Source organism: Catharus ustulatus, chromosome 5 (assembly GCF_009819885.2).
Source record: "Catharus ustulatus isolate bCatUst1 chromosome 5, bCatUst1.pri.v2, whole genome shotgun sequence".
Lineage (NCBI taxonomy): Eukaryota > Metazoa > Chordata > Aves > Passeriformes > Turdidae > Catharus > Catharus ustulatus.
The window spans coordinates 36,295,055-36,319,742 of NC_046225.1; the positions used below are offsets into that span (position 1 = coordinate 36,295,055).

Sequence of the window (24,688 nt, forward strand, 5' to 3'; positions counted from 1 at the left end):
TGTGGGGAACAGTCAATTCCAGGGTCAGATTTTGAAGTCCCTGAAAGAATTTAGGGAACTTGAAGAACATTGTAATATGACACTAGAGGAGATAAATGAGCAAGATTTCCAGAATGTAGAAAGAAAGGAAATATTAAAGAAATTTTAATTTCTAGAAGAGCAATAGTAATCAACTTTGAGTTGCTTGAGCAAAATGCAAGTTGCAGACATCAGACAGAATAGCATCTTGGATAGATTTTGGGAAGGAAATTCAGACAGCTATTGTATGCCGTATATCCCATTAGCTTTTTAATTCTCTGGAACAAGACTTTAAGTAAATGGTGATTCAATACAAAATTTTTAAAATCTGGGCAAAAACTCCATGCTGGTATAGTGTGTATAGCAGCTAGTGTCTAACCAAAAACATCCTTGATCTAAGATGACTGTTAAAATACTTGATAAACTTGATATACTTACATATCCTCAGAGTCAGAGGGTCCTTCTTTGGTTTGCTCATCTTCTGTATCATCAATTCCAAGATTATGTTGATGCTGCACATCCGCTACACTGGGAACATCAACTAAAGTTCTGTACAGTTTGTAAAGATCTGGGAGTGAACACGTTCTCAGCATCTACAAAGGCAATAGAAAGCCACTTGGTAACAATATTAAAGACAGTTTAAGTTTACAAAATACTTTTAAATGAGATTTCACTGTTCTTCAGGCTTCCTGCTTCACAGCCAGAAGCTGTGCTAGTAGATTAAATCCTGCAGGGAAAAAACCACTTGGTTGGCAGAAATGACAAGACTGCTGCCCTGTTTAGTGGTGTGGTAATTCTAAAAAACAGCACAAAAGGGAGAAAGCAGATAGGACAAGTTAGGAATGTCTTCATGAACTCCCTCCGTAATGTCTCAGAGAAAGGGTGGAATTCCTTCACAAACACCTGGAACATAGAATGCTGAATGGTGAAACCAGAGACTTTCACTGCTGCATAAGACTTGCTGATACCATGAGCAGTGCAGTTGAACTACAGGGCAGATGTGGCTAGACAAATACAAACACCTGCTGAAAGATTTGTGTTATCTGTTCTGGCCTCATTCAACTTCAGTAAGAAAGTAAGAATAATACTATAAAACAAAAAAGTATTTCTTTTTTGTTTTTTAAACTTGCCTTTGGGTCATTTGCATCAAAAAGTCCTGTAGAAAGTCCAATCAACAATGAACTTTTGCCTTTATTTCTTGCTGGTGATATGGAACGTGAACGAGGTACAAAAGACTCTTCCTGTGAAGACTGAGATGACAGAACTGGTGAGGCTGTTGGTACAGCTGTGGGCTGTATTACCCTCTGGAATAAAGGTTCAGCTGGCTGAGAGTCACTGGAACAAGTTTCTGATGTGGTAAAAGAAAGTCTGTTACAAATCTAACTAGATTAAAACCCCAAGGTACTTAAGGAAAAAGCAACTACTGTGAATATACCGAACTAATTTCTGTTACACAATTAGAGGGAAAAGTAGATAGCACCTTAAAAGTATTAAAATATTTTTGATTATTTTAGTAAATACAATTACAGTAATTTCAAGAATACAAGCCGCACTGTTTTGACCAAAATTTTGCTCCCATACCAGGAATGCGGCTAATATTCAGGTGCGGCCAATATGTGAATAATTTTCTGACATTTTCAACCCTGGGAGTGCAAACCAAGTCAGTGCAAACTGCAAAGTCGAGCTCCTGCCAGTAAAACCCTGCATTTACGCGGTTGTTACAAATTGGTTACTCTGTAGCGCAGCGGGTGGCGCTGCCCTGTGCAGGCAGTACAGGGGGTGGGGAAGGCGGGGCAGCTCCCTCCTGCTGGCCCCACGGCCCGGGGGAAGCAGGGGCAGCTCTCTCCTGCTGGCCCCACGGCTCGGAGGAGGCAGGGGCTCTCTCCTGCTGGCCCCACGGCCCGGGGGAAGGCGGGCAGCTCTCTCCTGCTTGGCCCCACGGCCCGGAGGAAGCAGGGGCAGCTCTCTCCTGCTGGCCCCACGGCTTGGAGGAGGCAGGGGCTCTCTCCTGCTGGCCCCACGGCCCGGGGGAAGGCGAGCAGCTCTCTCCTGCTTGGCCCCACGGCTCAGAGGAGGCAGGGGCTCTCTCCTGCTTGGCCCCGTGGCTTGGGGGGCTCCCGTCCCCGCGTGCCGCCGCTGCAGGAGCAGGCAGGCTACATCCCCGGCTCCCATCGCTGCCGCAGGTGCCGGCGGGCTCTGTGCCCCCCCTGCCGCCGCGGGGCAGTGCCGGGCCAGGGTGACCGAGCCCAGTGGTGGCAGCGGCTGGCCCCGAGCGGCAGCACCGAGCTGGGCCACCCAGCCCTGTCGGCAGCCCTGAGCCCTCATGGCCTTAGCCGAGCCGAGCCAGTAAACCCCGCCCTGCCGCGGTTCTGTTACTAATTGGCAACTTTGTTGCACGCGGGTCCTCGCTGCGAACACAGAGCAGCTTATACTCGGGTGTGGCTTATTTATGGACAAAAAACAAAATGTTTGCCAACACCCGGCGATGCGGTTTATACTCAGTGTGGCTTGTATTCGAGAATTTACTGTAGAATGTGAATTTTTCCCATTTTAACTCTTGGAGAATATAAAACCCTCAGCTATAGACTCTTCTGCTCTCAGGCCTTCTGTTTTCCCGTTATCCAGTCCATGTCTGATACTGTGTCATCCATTTTCACCTGTTGCTTATAACCTTATAAAACCTTTGAAGTTATCTCAATATAATTTCCCCAAACAGGGGGAAAAACCCATCCAGTTTGCTTAAGCCAACCTTAGGTAGATGCAAGACTATCACCAATGATACTTGACAGTACTGACAATGTTTCTTTCTGAAGCTTTTTCCCAGACCTCCAAGAACAAGCAATTCCTCTATGCAATAAAGGATTGTCATTAGGAGCTACTTAAAATATTGAGCTGCAGCTCAGTATTAATTTGAGATGTGTATAAACAAAGCAACACTTCTATTAAGTAAATAATCAGATCTCATAACATCCTAAATAGTCATTTGAAAAAGCTGTAACATTTAGAAAGTTGATGTCCACCAGTACGGGCCACTGTCCTGTTCATCTATAGACAGTGTAGCTTTCTTGTAACATGTTTTTCTCCTAGTGGCAAATGTAATACCCACAATTTGTCTTCCTAATCCATCAGAAATTTCCTTTTTAGAAGAGCTGAAGAAGCAAATAAAAACTTGCACTTTTGGGGTTAATGAAGTGAGAAGAGATGCCTGAAGCATCCCACACTGCCAAGCCATGGAACATGAGACTTGTACTGACCGGCTGGAGTTTCCTTTTGTGGTTGTCCCTTGTTGAATGTTGCTTTCTCCAAAGCTGCCTCATCCATTCCATCATGTTGTGCCCTATTACAACACATCACATCAAGGGGAAATACCATGTAAAAAATGGCCATTAGTCAATTGAAGTCATCAAGTGCAGTAAAACTAACACAGCAGCAAGCAATGAAGCTTTAGCTAAGTGCAATTTTAATGGACACATCCCAATAAAACTCAGTTAAAGATCAGTTGTTTGAATTGGAGAGAGAGGTCAGAAGAGAGTACTTACGTATCCTCTTTTACCCAAACTTCATTAACAGTGCTAGGAAAGTCCTTATTCTCCATATTCTGGGGTATTTTATCTTCCATTTCTTCCAGTACCTCTTCTTCCAAATCATCAGGCTCTAAAATTAATAGTCATTTATCTTATTAAAAATTAATTCCAACAAGCAAAAAGACAGGGAAGTATGCATTTTAAGATTATACTTAAATCCTTCAGCTTTAATAATTTTCTGCATTTTGCAGAAACAGTGGAAGTTTTGTAATTCCAGAGCTAAAAGTTTTGTTTTTTTTCTCATACCAGAGGAGTATCTTAAAGCTCCAATGAACTATGTCTTCTAAAAACTTCAGTAACATGCCCCCAGAGATCAAAAAGGATACTGTTATCCTACAGGGGAAAAGATTCCAGCACAATTGATAGGGAGAAACAAACCAAAACCCCACCAAATTAACAACAAAAAACTTGAAGTACTTTAGAACTCTACTTGTACTCTGAAGTTTTCTTCAAGTACATAAAAAATTGTTTCTTGAAATTTACTAAATACTTTACCTAATCAGATTTCAACATAGGTATAGAAAGCACCTGGTCCTACCTAAAATATATTCATAAAAACCTGCACATTACTCATGGGGAGATATAAAAGTATGCAGGATCATTACTTCACTTACTGCATTCAATAAACAGATTTTAAGTAGAATTACTGATGAAATGAGTTACCATCCAGCATAATAGGTTCACTCTGCACCAGGGTGGGTCCCATTCTTTGAGATTTTTCCAGTACAGTCATGACAGACTTTGTAGCACCAACTGGTACCGCAGACTGAGCTGCAACAGCAGAAAAAGCCTTCTCTTCCTTCTCCTCTGATGAACACTGACAATCTCCTTCAAGAAGTTCTGCAGTACCTAACAGAAAATGACTCTATTATCTATGTGTGCTTCACCACATTTGGATAAAAAAAACTACAATGTGGATAATAAGGTATTGGGAATTTTTGTTTCTTTAAAGGAAAACAGAAAAAAACCTGCATGCTTTTAGTACAACTATTACAAAGAAGAAAGCTAGAAATACTAAAATTTGAATTTCATAGTTTCATTATCATTAGTACAAGTTTATATTTGGAATAAATGTAAATCCTTTTGTCCTTAGAAAGAATGAGGGGCAGGAGTTGACTAGGAAAAAACCCAAAAACATAACAAAACAAAAAAAACAACCTGATATGGCAAGTCACATGCTGCCAACAAGGTTACAGGAAGCATTTAATGCAATATTCAGATGATGATATGCTTTCAAAAAATAGGATTGTTTCTATTAAAAGGCAAAGCTTAAGACTTTTCAGCAAAATGAAGATCCTTTCCTTTCAGCACACCCTGGTTAATTTCTTACCACTTCACTGAGTTTGAAATATTTTGGTGTCCTCCAGTATCAGCTTGTGCTTACATTCAGAACTGAGGCAACACCCAGAAGTAGAAAGCAAGAGAGAGTATAAGAATATGCTTCTATTACTTCAAAATCTTTCTCAGCAGACAAACTGTCACTACACTTACAGTGCAGATAATTACCCACTCTACTTACCATTTATCTCATCTTGCTCCTCAAGTATGTCAGTTTGCAACTGCAGCTCTGCTTCTCCTAGGATCCTCAGAACTGAATCAGTAGGGCTTTTGCCCCAAACTTTCCTGTGAGGTTCACCAATATCTAACTTAATTACTTCCCCCAGAGTTTGAGCTGTTGGGATACAAACACAAATACTTTTCTAAATTAGAATTTTTTATTCATTTTCTATATAATAAACAATCAAACAAACAACCTCCACAAAACTAAAAAGGTTAAAAAGCCAGACCTCATGTCACCTCACCCCAAGTCAGACAATCTAAATACTGTGCTTATCTAGAGGCTTTCTTCTGCCAATTCCAATCAATAACAGGGTTATTCAATACAACTGACATATGCAACTTAATAGCAGCAGTAGCTCTTTTCAGAAATTTAGGAACGCCAAAAGAAAGCAGTATGAAAACTGCTTAACACTGGCATGGAATGGTCTTGAACTTTACTTTGAAATGATAAAGTAGAAAGTTTCTTGTTGTGCTATCCTTTGACATTATTTCTGTTAATTCTTCCTTCAAGGAAAACAGGACATAAAGCAACAAAGATAAACAAAGTAAAAGAAGTTTCTTGATCTTCTAACATTCTAGCACTATAGAACTACTATGTAAAGATGCAAGTCTGTCACATTCTCAATGATTATTTCTTTCTACAATGTGAAACAGACTTTTAGTAACATATACTGAAGCCAGAAAAAAGGGGTTTCAACCAAAAGACCAGAGAAGGCAAGTAGAAAATCTGGAAAGACAGTCTTGATTTAAGAAAGGCTCAACTGAAGTAATATAGATATAAATATAAAGATACAAAAAAATCACTCAGTTTTATTTTTATTTTTCCCTACTGATAACACAACGTGGCAGGATTTTCAATTAGATAACAAACTTTCATAGATTTTAAAAGCTTTTTATTCTTTCTGTTAAATTATTGACTATTTAAAAGACACAAAGAAAGTTACCATACATTTAATTAGGTAACTTTTTGTTGTTGAAATTATTAAAATATGAAATGATGAAATTATTTATTGAATCTCCTGCATTTAACTACTCAGCCTGTGCCTTAGTCCTTATTTAAAGGAATACATAACCACCCGCTTTTTAGAAATGGATGGCATGTAACTGAAAACAAGATGATAATAATAAAGAGTATTTGCTTTATAAAAACACACACTACACATGGCAAACTGATTTACTAATACCACAGTGACAAAAAAAAGTACTTACACTCTGTTCCAGAGAGAGAATCTTCCATTGATAGCTGAGCTAGAGGAACGACCAACTCGGATGCCCCAGATTCCCATTTTTTGCGATCTCCCAGAAGTGGCTGGTCACCTTGTTGTTCCTTACCACGTTCAGATCCAGCTGATTCAGAGGTATTTTTACCCTCCTTTTTTCCTTTCTCCTCTTCTTGAGCTTTAAGATTTTGATTTAACCTTCTCAGAATTTCTCGCTTATTCTGAAAGAAGGACCACCATGTGTATTAAAACAGTGCCTTTCTTAAAAGGATACCTAAATGAAACTGTATATAATTTGACATACTTGTATTGCAAAATCTGGCTTTTTTATTTCTTCCTCAGATTCCTGGACAGCACTTACTACATGTTCATCCTTTAAGTCCAAGAAGCATGAAATAGAAAGTAGAAGTACATGTCAGAAAAAAATTATCTTGAGAATAGTAATAGACATAATAAAACCTTTCCAATGACAGCTGCAGGTAGACTGAAACAGAATGCTGGATTATTCTGTTTTATTCTGTCCCAAAGACAGAATTTCAAGGCACCTTCTATCTTTGAATGAATCACTATCTAAAAGTGATGAGCAAATGAATCATTCAATTTAAACAGATACATGATATTTCAGAGCATTAAACATGCAGCAATAAAGCCAGATATGACCTCTACAGCAAGATGCCACTGAATTCCTATGCTACAAATGAGTAGTTCTACAAGAGCCAAAAAGTGGTAAGCACAGAGTCAAGGCTAGTTTATGAGGAAAAAAACAGAAGGGAAAAGAGACAATTAAGTGATATACAAGTAAGCAAACTACATACTGAAGACAAAAATATAGAATTTATAATCTGTGTACAAAACTTGTATTCTCCATTTCCAATTGCTCTATTGTGCTATTTTAGTCTGTTATAGTCACTGTCTTGCATCACTGTGAGACAAGCTGTCTACATGGAAAAACATGCTAATGATTTAAGTATTTGTCCAAACATGATTTATTTTTCCAGCTATCAACTGATGTCTTTCAGTGTATTACATTTTATATATACTCTTTAGTGTAAGTTCTGCTCTATTCCCATAGTTAAAGCCTTCAGGATTGAATATAGTATGAACTACCCCACTAAACTGAAATTTAGAAACAGCTTAGGTAGAAGTACAAAAGCTAGCATTCAAGCTTTGGTTTATTTAATTTATTTTTTCTTTTTTTTAAAATTTATTTTCCCCATTAGGTAAATTTCCTTAATAATTTTTTTCTACCTATCCTATACCTTTTCTCTATATTCTCTTTCCAATTAGTATCTCTTTCCTTTCCATTCGTTTTACCAACTTAGCAAAAGTACCTACCACACCCACTTCCTTCAAAGCAGAAGTCATAGAGATGACAGGTACACCAGGCTTCATTGGAAGTTGTGGCTTGGGAAGAGCTGCTCCAGGCTCTTGTAGTCCATTCACAGAACAATGTTCTGTAGCTTCCACATGAAAAGGCACATTAGGATTCTTTATCCCTTTTGCAATCAGCTACATAGATTAAATTAAAAAAAAATAAATAAAAAATTACCTTCAAGACTGCACATTAAACACAATATTATCAATCAGGCTCATGTAATCCTTACAAAAGGACAATAATGCCACGCATTCATACAAAAGAAAACTGCCCACTGCACACCAGTTTGTCAGCTTCACATATTGCTTTTTCTAGTCATAATATTACTTGTTGGACTTGCTGTTCCATAGCACACAAATGTAAAAGAAGATAAAATAAATTTTGGTCATTAAAAGACCATTAATAAAATAGTTGGGGTGATCCTAATGATTCCTAGGTTTGATGTTTTGAAGTCTTCCTGTAAGCATACCTAAGGTTAGGTTTTAATTAGGGAATTCTGACTGACACAAGATACCCTCTCCAATTTCAAAACTATTTATCTTTGAAAAATCATAGTTTAGGATTTTATTTATACCAAGATATGGCCCTAGATACTTCAACTGCATATAACAGATTTATTTTCTTACATGTTCTTCCCAGGCTTTTTTCTCTCTTTCATAGGCTTCCTTTCTCTTTCTCTCCAACTGTTCCTTCAGAACTGCAGCACGAGCATGTGCTTGAGCCTATAGTAAACAAGCAAAAAAGAGACCAACTTAAAATCAGCAGCAGCCTATTTCACGAACATTTTAAGAAGGAATATTCTTTGATTACTCATCTCCCTTTCTCACACTACTGCGAGAGGAGGACTCCACTGATAAAATCACCACACAAGTATAATAACTGATCATATAGGTTGAAATAATGGCAATTCCTTAAAATTTAATTGCAGTTCTTGATTTGCATGGTTGCATTTTTAATGTACATGGTAATCTTGAACAGAGTACAGTAGTTTCACGAATACAAGCCGCACGGATTATAAGCCGCACCCCCGGTGCCTCGACAATGTTGCTGTCTTTGTCAATAGATAAGCCGCACCCCGAATATTAGCCGCACTTTCGTTCGTCGCGAGAATCCGTGCGCAGCTTTCACAAATTGGCCAATTAGTAACAGGATCGCGGCATAGCGGGCTTTACTGGCTCGGGGCGGGGCCAGGAAGGCTCGGCCCGCTCATGGTTGCCGACGGGGCCGGGTGGCCCAGCTCAGCGCCACGGCTCGGCGGGGCTGGCCGGGTGGTGCTGCCGCCGCCGCCGCCGGGCTCGCTGGCCCCCCTCTCCCGTTGGCACCGCCCCGCTGCCGCGTTCGCTCGCCCGGCTGGCAGGGCTGCCGCCGCCGGGCTCGCCGCCCGCCCCGCTGCCGCTTTCGCTCGCCCCGCTGCCGCTTTCGCTCGCCCTGCGCCGCGCCTCGCGAGCGGCGGCGCTTTCGCGAGCGGCGGCGGCTCGCGGCGGCGGCGAGCGGCGGCGCTTTCGCGAGCGGCGGCGGCTCGCGGCGGCGGCTCGCGGCGGCGCTTTCGCGAGCAGCGGCGGCTCGCGGCGGCGCTTTCGCGAGCGGCGCTTTCGCTCGCCGAGCGGCGCTTTCGCGAGCGCCGCTCTCGCTCGCCCCGCCGGCAGGGCTGCCGCCGCCGCCACCAGGCTCGCCGGCCGCCCCCTCCCGTCTGCACCGCCGCCGCGTTTCCTCGCCCTGGCCGGCACTGCAGGCCCCCGCACCGCCGGGCTCCCCCACGCTGCTGGCCCCGATTCTGCTGGGCTTCCCCCGCTGCCAGGCAGCCCCACCCGCCGGCCTTCCTGCTTCTGCCATGCTCCCCTGCACTGCTAGCCCCAGTTCTCCCGGGCTCCCCCGCCATGCTGGCTCAGGCTCTGCCGCCCTCCCTGCCCCGCCCTGCTGGCTCAGGCTCTGCCGCCCGCCCCCACACTGCTGGCCCCGCCTCTGCCAGGCTTTCCCACCTCTGCCGGGGCCGGCCGGGCTCCAGCTTGGCTTGGGGCTGCCGCGGGCTCTCACTTCCGTGTTGGCAGCTTTTAGAATTTTGTTAATAGATTAGCCACCCCGGAATATTAGCCGCACTTCCAGGTTTCCACCAAAATTTTGGTCAAATTGGTGCGGCTTGTATTCGTGAAATTACTGTAATTTAAAATTAGAAACTCCACTTAAAATATGCTTTGAAGACAAATGCATTAATCAAAAATATCAAATATTCAGTTTAAATTTTACCAACTTAAACACAAAAAGCTTCACTTGCTCTTTCACCTCTGATTTTCAGGTTAGCATAAGTTTAGCCTGTTTTTACACTGTACTTTGGAGATGGTGGGGAAAAAATCATAGAATAGACAAGAGCAATACTTGCTATGTATAATATTGTGAAATAGTTATTGATATAAAACCACCACATGGAATAAAGTTCTAATCAAGCACTGGATTTCCATGAAATGCATCTGTTTTAAATGTAATTCATCACAGGGTTATATAACTCACATTCCAATCCACACATAGCCCATGTCAGCCCATTTAAGGCGTTTTGCCTTCCTTTATTCTTTAACCAAAATCAAGCTGGTGTTTAAGGTACATCTTCCTTACCTTTTGAGTCTCAAAATGCTATTTCAGTTATACCAAATTGCCATTAGGTCTAAAGCTACCCTAGAGATAAATCTCAAAGATCAGGACAGGGAAAATCTTGGACTTGCAAGGATAGACTACACTGTCTCAGCATGTTTTAAAATTATCAAGATAAAGCAGCTGAACAGAGTTGTTTGCTCAATATAGTTAAATCCCTCCCACTCTCCTTGTAGTGGACAAACTGTTGATAGCAAAATAAAACATAAGAAAATTAATGAGATATAAAACATATTTGACAAAGTAACTTCCATCTCCTCCCACTCCCCCCTTACCTTCTGTGCTTCTATCTTCTTGCGTTTCAGTTCTGCTTCTTCACTAGAGTCCTGTCCATCAGAACTGACAGCTTCACTCTGCAAAGTAAAAGTCTTCATGGAATTATCATCAGTTCATGTATTTAAAAGCTGAGTGATACAAGTGCCTACTCAGAATATTTTATATTTTAATTGACTGTATGACTAACATGGGTCATTCCACTAACTCCTTGCTTAAATGCAATGTCTACTTGAACAGAGCTTCATTACTGAGATCAATGGGGGTTTTGTTTATTTGTTTGGTTTTTCAGGGAGGACTGGTTTTAAAAGACGAGAAGCTTTAATGAATCAGGAAAAAAATAACGTGCCTCTTGTTGCAAAGAAAGTAGCCTATAATGCTGGGCTCTCACCTGTCACCCCTCATCACTGCAGGTGAGGTACACAAGAACAGTCTGATGCTCTAGAATTCCAGTTTTGCTCACAATATGCTCCATGTATGTCCCTATATAAACCTGTCTAAAACAAAAGTCTTCCACCAAGGGTAAAAGAATACACCCCATAATCAACTTCCACAAGTATTTAAGATAATTTAAAAACCAACCTTATTTCCACGAAGTTTTGCTCTAATCTGTTGACGTTCATTAAAGTTTTGTAGCCGGATCTGTCTCAGTCTTGCCAAATATTCCTAACACAAAGAAATGAAACAAGTTTCCGTTTTATGGAAACTGTCTTCAGTAGAGTTAACTTACAATATACCAGATTCTACAAAAAAATAAAATGCGTGAATCATCCCCCAACATTATTGTTATCATCTCACTAGCATTTACTAACCTCCAGAAAAGTTCTCATGTAATGAAAATAAAGAAAATTGGAATGCATGTTTCTCAGTATTAATTACAACTACATTTTACATTACTGAAAGCTAGGAAAGGTTGCATTTATCGCAAGAAGATTAGGATATAGTGATACCTGTGTGTATCAAATTCAAGAACATCTCTGAGACAGACTGATGGAAGCAACTATTACTTCAATTATTTAAAAAACCAAAACAATTAAACACACCCAAACTTAAGTACATTAACAATAATCTATTTCCTAAAAATTTAGAAATCCTTTGATTTTGTTACACAGATGGGACCATGCAGGGAAACTGGGCACAGTCAAGGTCAAAACTGCTACTTTTGTGATGAGCAAAGTGGCAAACATGCAGCAAGCATACCTCTTCCTCCTTGTCTCTCGATTTCCTTCCTCTTGTAGAAATGGACCTGCCTCCATAGGTATCTGCCACGTTTTGCAGTGTACCCTGTTTGCCATTTAATGGTATCAAATTTAAGGTGGCTGGGGCAGTAAAATTATCTGCTTTATCCAATAACTGTTCACTTATAAGAAACTAAATCCATCGAAGATCTGCAGATGTTCTGAAGTTTACCAATAATCCTTTTTCACTTACATGAAACATATGACAGCAGTAACTAAAAATTCTGAGTAGCCAAAGAGAGAGATAAAAGCTCTAAGAATACAGTTGCCCTCTCCTTTCAATTCTGATTTTCTCATGCTTTGTTAGAAAACCTAAATTGTGATGGGTATGAATTTTCTACATCTGGATTATATAAAAAAAGGTGCTACAGGGTTGTATTTCTGCCATTGCTGAGTCAAGCCTAAAAAGTGGAAAGTGTCCTTAGATCAAGCTTTTTTAACAATGATGACTCAAAAATCTAATAAGGCAGCTAAATACACTCATTACACCTAACCAGCTGTGCGAAATGCATAATACACATGCAGTATACAGACTTGGTTCATGTGATGTACTCTGACATTTGTGACGAAAAGGATTTCAACCTTTAAGAAAGTTCTGTACAGAACACTACAAGAATCTTTTAACTTCATGTTTTCTTCTTGGATTAAAATAGAGAATACTTGAATTATTTTACTAATGACATACCACAAAATTTTGCTGAACAGGTTAAAAATTCCTTGACTTGTTCATACAACGTACAGTAAAGACAGCAAGAACACATGCATGTGATAGGCCTTCTGCCTTGTAAAATGCCAGGGGCTTTGGCTTTCTCTCTTTGTGTGTAGGGAACCATCAGTAAGTAAATATTCCAGTGAGGTTATCGACTGAATCCAAATACTCTTGTTAAATAATCTCTCAGACTGAGAAAAAGTAATAGCTCAAGAAAATAGCACATCACTTCTGTAGTTTAATGACAAGGGGATCAGAGAACAAGGAACCATTTTGTGGAAGAGTAGTTCCTCTACATTCATAACGGCTCCATGAATGCTGGTTTCAGCTTAAGCATCAAGCCATACAAAATGGAAATGAATATTTTCCATATTCATCTTTCCAGAAAATATTTGGTTTTATTTTTAACTTTTTAATACATGTTCTCAAGCTTTACAAAAGCTTACTGGCACTACTGAAGGAATTTAATTGTTCTTTGTTCTAGCATTGAAGCTATTTTAGGTATTTCCATCACTGATGGCAATTTATATAACTACTCTTAAGAAACTGGAAGCAAGATTTTGGAGAACTGATTTTCTTTTTTGTAGATAATTAATTTTACTCATCTGTTTACATTAAATTTTCAAAGACCAGGACTCATGTTTTGCAATGCCATGCAGCTACAGTGAAGTAGCAAATTAGGTCAGCAGCTGTCTTAAAAAACAGATGTCTGAAAGAACCATCAACTCAGCTACTGAGTCAAATTTAGACTGTCAGTTGAAAATTCAAATTGACAGCAATAGAAGCTGGGTAAATTAGTGCCAGTCATCAGACAAAAGGCTGACTACTAGCTGATGATTTTTCCTTTCAGATCAACATTGTCCAAAAAAAGAGTCCCATCCCTATATTACAACAACTGCCAGCTAGTCAAATTATTGTTCTGCATAAATAGAAGGAAGCTATTGATATCTTCTGCTTTCAATGGCAAAACCAGGAATGGATTTGGTAATCCAGCTTCAAGTTATAAGTTTTAATCATCTGGAAGTTACTTTTAAAATTGTTCAATAACACCTCCCTGTTTTATTATGGGAACTTCTAAGATTAAAGCACTTAGGTTCATAGAACACATTAGAGAAAACTGAGAAACATTAACTTGAATAGTTGGATATTTTAAATTAATTGATCTCATAAATTTATATCAATTCAAACAAAGTCAAGAACAAAATGGAAGCAGATACTACTAACAACTTGCCCAAGAAGAGGTAGTCTTGACAAGAATTGCTCATTTTTTTCAAAATTATTTACTGGTCTTGAAGGTTTTAAAAACCAGAACCATAGCTTTAGAGAGGAAGACTCACATTTTAAAATATGTATACTAATCTAAGGATACTATCAAACCAGTGAATCAAAGTACCTAAGGATTGTTTACTGTAAGTGAAATAATCCCTGATGTTAAGACCTGGTTTTAAATCATAATCTCATTATCAGGTGTAACTCAGGAGATGCTCCTATAAATCTGTAGTTGGTCTCATCTCACTGCTACTCCAGCACAGCCAGTTCAGTTTCAGCAGTTGACAAAGGCATTGTCACTCAATTGCATATGAATAGTGCGGAGAAACACTCAAAAGTAAAACCCTCCATGTTATCAAAACACATAATCATTTCCAATGTTTTAAAAAGACTTTTAAAGGAATACTGAAAACCATAAGCATAAAGAACATTTTATGACATTATCTTCTACCTAATTTCTAAAGAGTAAAGTTTTTTTAAAGGTCAACATGACAGATATGGCTGACTTTATAAAACTTTTTTCAATAAGCAGAATGTGTTTTCCTAGCATGCACTACTATGTCTGATCATTAGCTGTATGAGTTTAATCAAACTTCATTTTTGGTTCAAGCTACTGTATAACACAAAGTTTAATTTTAACCAAGACTCCAAAGTATAAACAGAAAAAAATGTAAATGAATCTTCTAAAATCCACAATAGCAAGTCAGACACATGCAAAGGTAATTTTCTGTGTTAATAAGTTAAAAGTAATGAGAAATACACTGCACGATTATGTGATGTTTTATTAAAATTAGTAACAAAATGCAGAAAACTTATCTCCTGTTCTCTCTCTCTTTTTTTCAACACTTAAGGAAAATATTTATTCAGCATTTCACTTATGATGCTACTTCAAAGACTCACGAAGCATGCTGAAACAGTAATGCACACAGGAAGATCAGATTTCATACCATGTGTCCCTGAGCTCGAGCTTTGTTTTCCATGGCTTCTCTCTTTCGTTGCCAGAATTCTTCAACTTGCTTTGCTCTGTCTGCAGCTATCCATCCTTTTTGCCTGAGTAATTTCAACACAGCAAGATGAAAGTCTCTGAAATATGACACGCTAAACACCACCACCCCCACTGTCCTCCCCCCTGCACTTATTCTAACTAGAACACACAGTGAAAAAAAGGAACTTTATATGGATAAGGCATCTTCAAAAAATGCCTTTCATCAGCCAAAAATACAAGTCACACTTCCACAAAATGGAGGAAAATAGGCTTGGTAAAAGTGAGAACTATTAAAAAAATAAATCCAAAACACTGTATTGTTGTCCTTCCAGATCCTTGTCATCAAAACAAAAATGAATGTCAAAACACAGTCTTGGTATGATTGTTTCTGGAAGTATCTCAGCTTGTTTCATTATTGCTATAATTTCTGAAAAAGAACAAGATTTCCCTTCAGAGATGAGCAAGAACTCATCACATGAACCAATCAGTAAAGTCAATACTGTTACAGCCTTTCAGACTGTCCTACATTTGCAGTAAGAGCATCTACTACTTAGGGAATTACTACAGTGTTACTATTCTCAGAGTGATCTGGCAATTGCTATTAGGGAATCTTGGGGGATTTAATTTTTGTTTGTCTTCAAAGGGTCCCTGCAGGAATTTTCCCACCCTAGAATTAGCCATAACAATGATTGGTTTTTTGATAAGCTTCATCCCACGTCAGGGACCTGCTTGGGAAGACAAGAAGGCTACATTTAGGTTACCATAAAAAAACATCCTGCAACTCTGCAAGTACATTGATAAGATTATAGAGGAACCAGATTCTGACAAATTTGTTAGAAGTACACCCAGAGAAGTTTAGTACTAAAATAAAACCAAACACTGAGAAATGCTGCAAGATATTCTACAAATGGTGGAAGATGAGGCCTTTCCAAGGTTCCTCGAGCCTCCTTTAACTGAGGAACACTGGGGGTTTCGGAACAGACAGGAAGAAACAGGAATATGTTGATAGCAATAACCCATTAGGTTGAGGTAGTTAAAGAAAGCATCATTTTCCAATACAGGAAGCTCTAGTAATTCACAATTAATTAGCACACTAATGAAAATACTTGCATTTTATTATTTTTTCCTTTCACCCCTAATCAAAAAGGAAATTATTTTTCTTCCACATGCTACAATTTGTTAGAAGGAATCACTTTGATAAAACCACTTTGACACAAAAAAACAAACACTGCTCTGAAAAGGCAAAAGACAAACCACACAGGTGTTACTGGTAAAGAAACAAACACTTGCCAATCTCTGTGTACACATACCTGATTCACTGAAAGATTTTTACTCTACCTTTTAAATACATATGATCTCAATTGGTGGATAGTGAAATCTGTGCAAATCCCTGCTTTCAGCCCATGCAGCTGAAGTTTGTCACACATCATGAACCCTACAGTGCTGGAGGACATGTCTTTCCAAAAAACCCCAAACCAGTACAGTCCAATTTGTCTCAAACCAAATTCACAGGAACATCTTATCTCAGCATTTTATGAAAATGTTTTTTCTTACTCTAAAGGTGAATGACTCATTTTGCTAAAACACTTCAACTAGATTATTTCTGGGCTGCACTTCTGCCTGAGACAATTTTTCAAGGTTGTTGACACCGAATATATTTGGTTTTACAACAGTGGTCGTACAATGAGAAAGACTTCAACTTGAAGATTTCTCAGCTTCTTTGATATATGCCCCAAACTGACTATTTTAACAAAATTCTTGTTATTTAAATTCTTTCTTTGAATGAAACATCATGAACACTTGCCTTTAACTGAAAGAATTAAGCACAGGATGGAAATACAGCTAGGTTGGCTATGATAATAATAAAATTGCTTCTAGGTAAAATACAAATTCTTAACACATTTAAGATTCTAAGAAACAGAACCTCAGTTTAAGGCTAACAGTAATCCAGTTTATAAACAGAAAAACCCCCAATCTATACCTATTTTGAAACTTCTGGACAGTGTTTTCATTGAGTGCTTCCAAATTCATGTATTTGAGAAATACTACATTGGTTTCTCTTCCCAGTCCCTGTGTTAATTATAATTTGCAGCACTCCGCTATAGTTTATCTCAATTTTAATACATTTAAAACAGTTTATCCAGGTGTAGACAAATATCATCAAATATTTTCAAATGTATGTGTCAAACTTTCTGAATCTAGGCAAGATTTGGGGATTGTGCACTTTGCACAAAGCACTGAGAATAAACAGAGAAGGAAATACATTTAAGTACAGCTAGAAAAAGATACCTTCCAGTACTGAGTTGTACCAGGAAGAATTTTAACTACAGTAATTTCACGACTATAAGGTGCACCCTTTTGACTAAAATTTTTCCACAAACCCGGAAGTGCGCCTTATAGTCCAGTGTGCCTTATATAATGCAACAGTCCCGAGCCGAGCAGAGCTCGCCTGGTGGCGGCATCGGGGCTGCGCTGGCGCGGGGGAAAAGCCTGTGGGTGCGCGGGGCTCCAGGAGCTGCACGGGGCTGCCGGACTGGCGCAGGGAGGGAGGGAGGGAGAGAGCTGCCACAGAAGCTGCGAGCCCCAGCCGCTCTGAGCCGCTGCCGCTCTGAGCCGCTGCCACTCCGAGCTGCCGCGAGCCGTGCCCGCTCCGTGCCGCGGCGAGCTCCGCGCCTGCTCTGTGCCGCTGCTAGCCCGGTTGCTCCGAGCAGCGCCCACTCTGAGCTGCTCCGAGTCGTGCCCGCTCCATGCCGCGGTGAGCCACAACCGCTCCGAGCCGCCCCGAACCCCGCCTGGGCAGCCGGCGCCAGGGGCGGGTGGGAGTGCCGGGCCCTGCGCACGGGGAGGGTGCTTGGGGCTGCGTTTAAAGGCTACACCAATCTGTTAAAATGTTTCAAATTGAAGCACATGCCAGTAAACTCCACAATCGAGGGATTCCATTACTAATTAGTTACTTTGTTGCGCGCGGCACGGATCCTTGTGGCAAAAAAAAAGTGTGCCTTATAGTCCGGTGTGCCTTATGGTCGCGAAATTACTGTAACTCACAACAGTCCAATCTACTATAAAGAATATAAAATATACCTTGGAGCTTTCAGAATTGTAATATCAATGATAAGCATGATGCTATTGTTGCAAATTTTAAAACAGTAAAACCTCTATAATTGCAAGTACATATTATATTAGAACATAAAATCAAATTGATTTAGTTTACAAGAATAAATGGTTTCTTTGGTCACTTCCTTTTCCTCACACTAACTCTATTTCTTCCTCCATGGAACAGATCATTGGCTCTGCAGAAGTTTAAGTAATGAAGGAGAAAATTTGTGCCTCTAGGAAAGTCAGTTAGTAATGTTCACAGTACTAAACTTTCAAGAAAATGGTATTTTCCCATTTACTAGTCAAAAAACTGCAAACACAGTTCTTTGAGCAATATTACAAGATCTAAAGGAGAGCAAATAAGTTTTGAAGAAGCTTTTTGAAAGAGTGAAAACACTGAAAAGAAAATCAGTACTTGTTTGAAATCCTTTCATATATAAAAAAACCCTATTCATAGTAATTAGATTCAGAACTTCTAATTCATATTGGAATACCAAATTAGAAGTTGCACACCAATACTAACACCTGACATTCATATCTCAATGAAGAAAGCTCCTAGAAGTTTTCCACTGACCAATAAACAGAGGCCAACAATTCAGGGACCATTCTAGACACTCTGCAATACTACAAACGCTTAGGTGCAGAGAAGGCAGGAAGAATAAGATGATGGGAGAAGGAAGCATCTTTCAGGTAACACAAAATTAGAACGATGAACAAAGCAAAGGGGGAGGCTTATGTTGTTATCTTCAACCACATTAAGCCAACAATTTTGTCTGAAATCTACTTTGGGTACATTTGCTTAGTAAATTATTTTTTCAATTATTGGAAAAGCCAAGATTTCCATTGGCTCCAAAAGAATTGTGGTCTGTGAGGGACTAACACACAAACAGACAGCACAATACCAATGAACAGAAGTGATTTTGAGACATGCTCAACTACTAAATGAAACCAGACAGAACAAGAATCTAACATGTAGGGACAGATTCACGGATTGTCATAGTCCAACCTGTTTGCATTGGCTTGTTTAGACACCTCCTTCAATCTTTTCACTTTTTTCCTAACTGCACCAACATCGGGTAAATGGTGATGACCTGCAGGTCCCTTAGGAACTCCTGGACGTGTTCCAGGTGGAATTCCTCTGTAGATAAATACGTACAGTAACTGTCATTACTTTCATCTAAAGCAGACCATATGCAGCTTCTAACCAAAGGCAGCCATACCTTTCAACAACTCCTCGTTCTTGTAGTTTTGTCCTCAATTTGGCTTCCCTCTCTTCAGCTACTCTGAAGACGTTTTCCTTTTGCTGTTGCATCTGGTCAAAAATAGCATGGTAGTGTTCATAGTGTCCTCTGGAAGACACAGGAAAAGGACCAACACCACCTCCACCGACATAATATGGTGCCTGGAAACCAAAGTGGTAGCATGGAAATCTCAAAAGAGGCTCTTCCAATTTTTACCTCTTCAGCAGAGCTAATAATATTAACATATTCTGCAACAATTCTAAATTGGTCCTAGTTTTATCCCAGCATCTCTGCTTTCAATGAATTATAAGACAGATTAATTATTTTTTTTTTTTTTGGTTAGCAGTCCAGAATAAAACACCATTTTACCCTCCTTTAAAAATAGTCCAGTTATACATGAGCCATCTGCCACACATTTTGGAAGTCATTGAACACTACTCCATTGAAGAGTAAACAGAGAGAGATAATATTACATGGCAAAAATAAAAGTTTTAGCTAAAAAAGTGATACAATTCCAACTGAAGTAGTAACAAGTGACTTACAGCCAAACACACATTATTTTTTCATGAAACTGGAAACAGTTGAGCATAGTTCTAAGTTTGTTGAATGGCACTAAGTCCAGATTTATGTGAGAACCCCCACTGCCACCAACCTATAACTTGATTTCCTATCACTGGACTTGAGACACTTCTTTAGTAGAGAAGCTTAGATCAGGAGAAAATCTGCCACAAGGTACTGTTTTATGCAAGTTATCCCTGTTATTCTCAAAGCATTAGAATTCCTGCAGAATTTTCATGTGAAAATAATGAAAAAAATAATGTTTCAAGCAGCTGTGTACAGTAATAGCCAAGGATGGATGCAGAAAATGTAAAACTGGCAAAACAAGGTTAAGGTTGTCAGCACATGCATAAAAATATTTTCTTTACGCCTGGGGGAAGCAGTCAAATAGCCCATGGTAGTAAAACTATGGAATTTGTTTTAACAACAGTGTCAATCTTCCTTCCAGAGTGGTCCGAAGTATTTAGTATAAATTCAAACAGGTGAGTAGAGATGTGACAGGTTTAAGACTACCTGTTTAGAAGTTCTTGAAGAGACTATATTTGACAATGGAATTTCTCACATTCTGACTTTCAGTTGTTCAGTGCCCATCAATGGCCTTCCATAATCTAGATGAGAGTACTAAATCAAGGATTTATCTAGGCATTCAAACAAATATGCACATAGACTGTTGGTCTGAATAAAAATAACTATACAAGACTATAGTTTCTACAAATAGAAGGAAAAGTCTTACTTTAGACACTATTCAAAACTTCATCTATCATTATTAGAATTCAGTTGCCAAAATCTAAAGAAATTCTAGAGGTATGATCATCATTCTCTAGGCAAATGATATGAAGCAGGTGCTCATCAACAGTCTAGAGAACAGCTGCAGCTCCTGCTAGACCCACAAACTCAAAGCTAAACACTTGTCACCTCTTTCTCTACTTTTCCTCAGAAACAGGTACCAGCAATCAACCCTAAAAGAAAACAGGACAGAATCAAGCAGTGCATGACTCTGTTGTGCCTTTGTAAGAAGCTATATGGCTTGTGTTATTGGAAAGCTTGAACAATGCTATTCAACTGTCAGGGAGTTGCTGGATATACTGTTTTCATGCTGGAGAAAGGAAAAAGATAATTAAGTCAAGAATACTATAATAATATATGGAAATCTGAAATGATGGTAAACTAGAAGCCTGCAGTATGATTTGTACTCAACTATTGAATTTGAAGAAGACATCTTAATAATTTTTCCACCTACCATGATGTTTTACACCAGTGACACTTGGTGAAAACAGACACACTCACTGGCCTTAGTTTCCGTAGATAACTGAGAATATAGATAACAATGCAGCTGGAGCTACAACAGAACAGTTCTCCGTAAAACTTTCTGAGTTAGTCAGAAACACTGTGCTCAGGAACAGATGCAACTCTCATCCAAATGTGAGGATGCATGCATATCATGTTGTATGGAAGCTGGTATTGATGCCTGCCAGTATGATCTTGAAGGAGAAGAGGACAACACAGGAAGCAAATTAAATTTCTTGATTTTTTTCCCCATTAAATCAGCACTTCGTAGTTTTCAAAGTATGATATACTTAAGTTTGCATTTATATTTAAGCTTTACTTATATGATGTGAAGCACACATCCAAAGAGGGTAATTATTTTGAAATGAAATATTTAATAAGCTACTGAAACATGGTCAGTGTTTGTGTATTCCTCATTTTTTTACAAGGAATAGCAATAAAACCTCTATCCATTTTTACTTTATTGCTCAAAGTTTGCTTACAAAAACCCTACTAAACATGTTTATGCCCAGTATTTTCATAAGATTTTTGTGTCTCTTTTTTGGTGTCACTACTACCACAATAAACCTCTGTCTTTCAATCCACTTTCCATTGTCAGCTAGATTTACACATAGCCCTACTTAAAATCCTGCACTGGCTCTGTCTGATGAAAGTACCCAAACCCTTATATTTAACTGACTTAATGAGACTACTCTCCAGGACAGTTATGCTTCTATGAAACTATGACATGCACAAATAGGGAAAAAGAAACTGTCACAGGAATCAGATTAAATTATGCATAAAGTGAATGGCTAAACAGCACACTGCATTAAAAAAAGAATTAGATTTACTCAGAATTTTTTACTCCCCTCCTGAACATCTTATTGACATATAGAAACACGTATGTTGCTAAATAAAAATGAAAGTTTAGAGGCAACTGTTTAATACTGGGAAAGAAGTCCATTACTATAATATGAAAACCTGGGAACAAAAAAATTCAAGAACAAACTTGGATGTGAAAGAAGCTGTTCATGCATACACTCAGCACAGGAAAAGTAGCAAAAGCAGGTGTGGAAATAAGAAAGTGGTGTGTGAAAACCATTACTGGCAGAAAGAGAAGAGATTCAGAAATTCAGTAAACATTGAAAATGAAAATTGTACACAATCTCCAAAAGGTCAGGCTGTTACAGTCTATCTCAAATTATCCACAGATTAATAATGGATAGCCCGAAGAGTTGACCTCCAAGAGCAGATCTTTCTGAAAAGAGAAGACCATTTCATATTATCAAAGGTGGGGGGAACAGACCACCACATTTCTGCATCTGCTGCCAACCTTAACACCACTTCCACCTGAACCAAGCACATTCCTCCATCCTTGTTCCCTGGCTCTGTTTATTCGTTCCATCTGAAGGAGAAAACAATACAGGAAAACAAAATTCAAGAAACCACTAAGCAATAACTGAACTTCACACGTAACACATTTTAAACATATTTTACCCTTTCTTTTTCCAATCTTCTCATTTCATCTGCCTTCGGTAAACTGGTCTGCAATGTATAAGGATTAAACATGTTAAGGAACTGGGAAATCAAACTACTGTATATTTTTACACAACACACCTCAAGGTATTTAATTAAAATTAATATGGGGGAATAAAGTAAAATCTGAAGACTCTTGTCTACCTGCTCTCTCTGGCGTTTTTCAGGCAATTCTAACCTTTTCTTTTTTGAAGGTTCCTGAAAAATAAGCATATAATTTGATATTTATTACTGAGCCATTACTCTGTCAAGTCTCTGTCAAGATGGGTTATTGATCCAATTGCTGGTGTATGTTCACGAAGATAGAAAAAAAAAAAATCACTGCTATATAATGTTTGGGAAAAAAGATGATGAGGAAAGGTTGAAAGTCATTTTTTGTCATTCTTGCTGTGGACTTGGCTTTTGCTCAGTTTGAAAACAGACAATTTCATGTTCATCCTATACTAAAAGTTCTTCAAAAGCTGAAGAAAGCGATTTTTAAATCTGTTATGTTTTTATTTTTCTGTTCTGGTACTATCACACTCTTTATTACAATATTTTCTTTATAGTAACTCTTTGAGGGGGCCTAGATACTAAGATTCTCTTATTTGCAGAAAAGATTTGGTAGGTTATCCTAGGGTTCTTTTCCTTGGTACTTCGCTTGGTTCCAGCTCTGACTAAGGGTCTTGTTACCTATGACAACACAGCCACCACTGAATACCTGCTAAAGAAGCAGCTATAGTTAATAAAATGTGCTGTTTATTCTAATCTTCTCATAAAAGCCATCATTACTTTTAAAGCTTTTTTTTTCAGACCATACTAGAACACACAGAGCTTCACAGTATTTCTTTTGACAGCATGCAATCCTGTCAAATGGGTACTTTAAATCAAGTACCACAGAATTTAGAAACCTTTAGAGATTTGTAATAATACAATGTTAATACAATATTACTAAATAAAGGAGATGATTGTTGCATGCTCCTCTGAAAAATCAGCTAAGAGTTGCAGGCTCAGACTCAGAGAAGACAATTTATATTAAGCTGTAGCCATTGTTTCTATCCTGCATCTCATCACTAGGTACAATTCACAAAAAGACTGTCTTAAAATAGCAGCATCACTGACTTCTTCCATGTGGAAAGAGGATATTTCCTCAGTTTCTCCCCTGCCACATTAAGTCTCAGGGCAAGTTGGATCAGTGCTGGCTGGTGAAACCTATGATAAAGACCCACAGATGGGTTTGCAACTAAGCCTTACAACACATAAACCTCATGATTTCATATGGACACAAAAGAAGTCCACACTCTCTCTTCTTGCTTTTTTAAACTGTTTCAACAAGGCTTGTGTGATCAATGAGCTTTTCTCTAAACCTCTGATAACTATTGAACTTCAGAGATAATTTGCATCTCAAGGATAAATTTCCATCCACCTACAACTTTGACAGATGAATAGAGGTCTTAGTATTACATTCCCTGAAATTTCATGGAAGAAGATAAAAAACCCCCTCAAACTCCACAATAACAATGTTACTTATAGAGAAGAAAATCTGAATTAGTTCTCTTGCTGAAGCAGCAGCAGCCTCTTGGTTGCTAGTTGTTTGGCATGTGCATACAGCTCAAAACTAGCTGCAGCAAAAACAACTCCTGACCATTCAGTAATTAATGGAAGAAAGAGAGAGAGAGAGAGAGAGAGAGAATAAAAGTTTTATGTAATAAGGAATACAGAGAAGAGAACAGGAAGAAAGATCAGAAGTACTCCATGACAGCATACACAAAACTTTCTCACTGGATCATGGAATTAAATCTGAAAAACTCCTCTTTCAATTACACAGTTTCTTTGTCTGACAATACTTCATAAAATGGCAAGAAAAAGATTGCATATTTTGAAAACTTGAAATTATTTTGGAACATAGAAAAAAGATGCAAATGCTCCTATCCAGTGTAATGATCTTGGTATATGTGAAAGGCTTCCAATATCTCTAAGAGTGGTTAACACCAACAAAGCAAATGAAAACACACAAATGTAATTTAGCCTTGGAATGAAAACCCAAGCCTAAAGTAGGAGTTTACAAAAATTATTTTAAAACCAACTAAACAAACAATCAATTATGAAGCAAGTCAAGCATTTAGACTACTAGCTCT

General features: G+C 38.8%; 1 protein-coding gene across 6 annotated transcripts in view; it reads right to left on the reverse strand.

Annotated features, from left to right (window-relative positions):
* Positions 1–24,688, reverse strand: part of NEK1 (NIMA related kinase 1) — a 60,842-nt gene that overhangs the window by 21,775 nt on the left and 14,379 nt on the right. For 3 of the 6 annotated variants that reach the window (XM_033059474.1, XM_033059476.1, XM_033059477.1), the window contains exons 13-31: positions 22,716–22,769; positions 22,533–22,580; positions 22,369–22,440; positions 19,191–19,372; positions 18,977–19,108; positions 14,837–14,939; positions 11,874–11,957; positions 11,256–11,339; positions 10,676–10,768; positions 8,384–8,479; positions 7,718–7,891; positions 6,687–6,755; positions 6,372–6,603; positions 5,122–5,274; positions 4,266–4,451; positions 3,558–3,672; positions 3,273–3,355; positions 1,149–1,366; positions 457–611 (exon numbers count right to left, since the gene is read on the reverse strand). In XM_033059474.1, the coding sequence (XP_032915365.1) occupies positions 457–611; positions 1,149–1,366; positions 3,273–3,355; positions 3,558–3,672; positions 4,266–4,451; positions 5,122–5,274; positions 6,372–6,603; positions 6,687–6,755; positions 7,718–7,891; positions 8,384–8,479; positions 10,676–10,768; positions 11,256–11,339; positions 11,874–11,957; positions 14,837–14,939; positions 18,977–19,108; positions 19,191–19,372; positions 22,369–22,440; positions 22,533–22,580; positions 22,716–22,769 (2,333 nt within the window). Of the gene's footprint in view, positions 1–456; positions 612–1,148; positions 1,367–3,272; positions 3,356–3,557; positions 3,673–4,265; positions 4,452–4,932; positions 4,995–5,121; positions 5,275–6,371; positions 6,604–6,686; positions 6,756–7,717; positions 7,892–8,383; positions 8,480–10,675; positions 10,769–11,255; positions 11,340–11,873; positions 11,958–14,836; positions 14,940–18,976; positions 19,109–19,190; positions 19,373–22,368; positions 22,441–22,532; positions 22,581–22,715; positions 22,770–24,688 lie in introns of those variants that run through there. The other 3 variants (XM_033059475.2, XM_033059478.1, XM_033059479.2) reach the window with 3 other exon arrangements.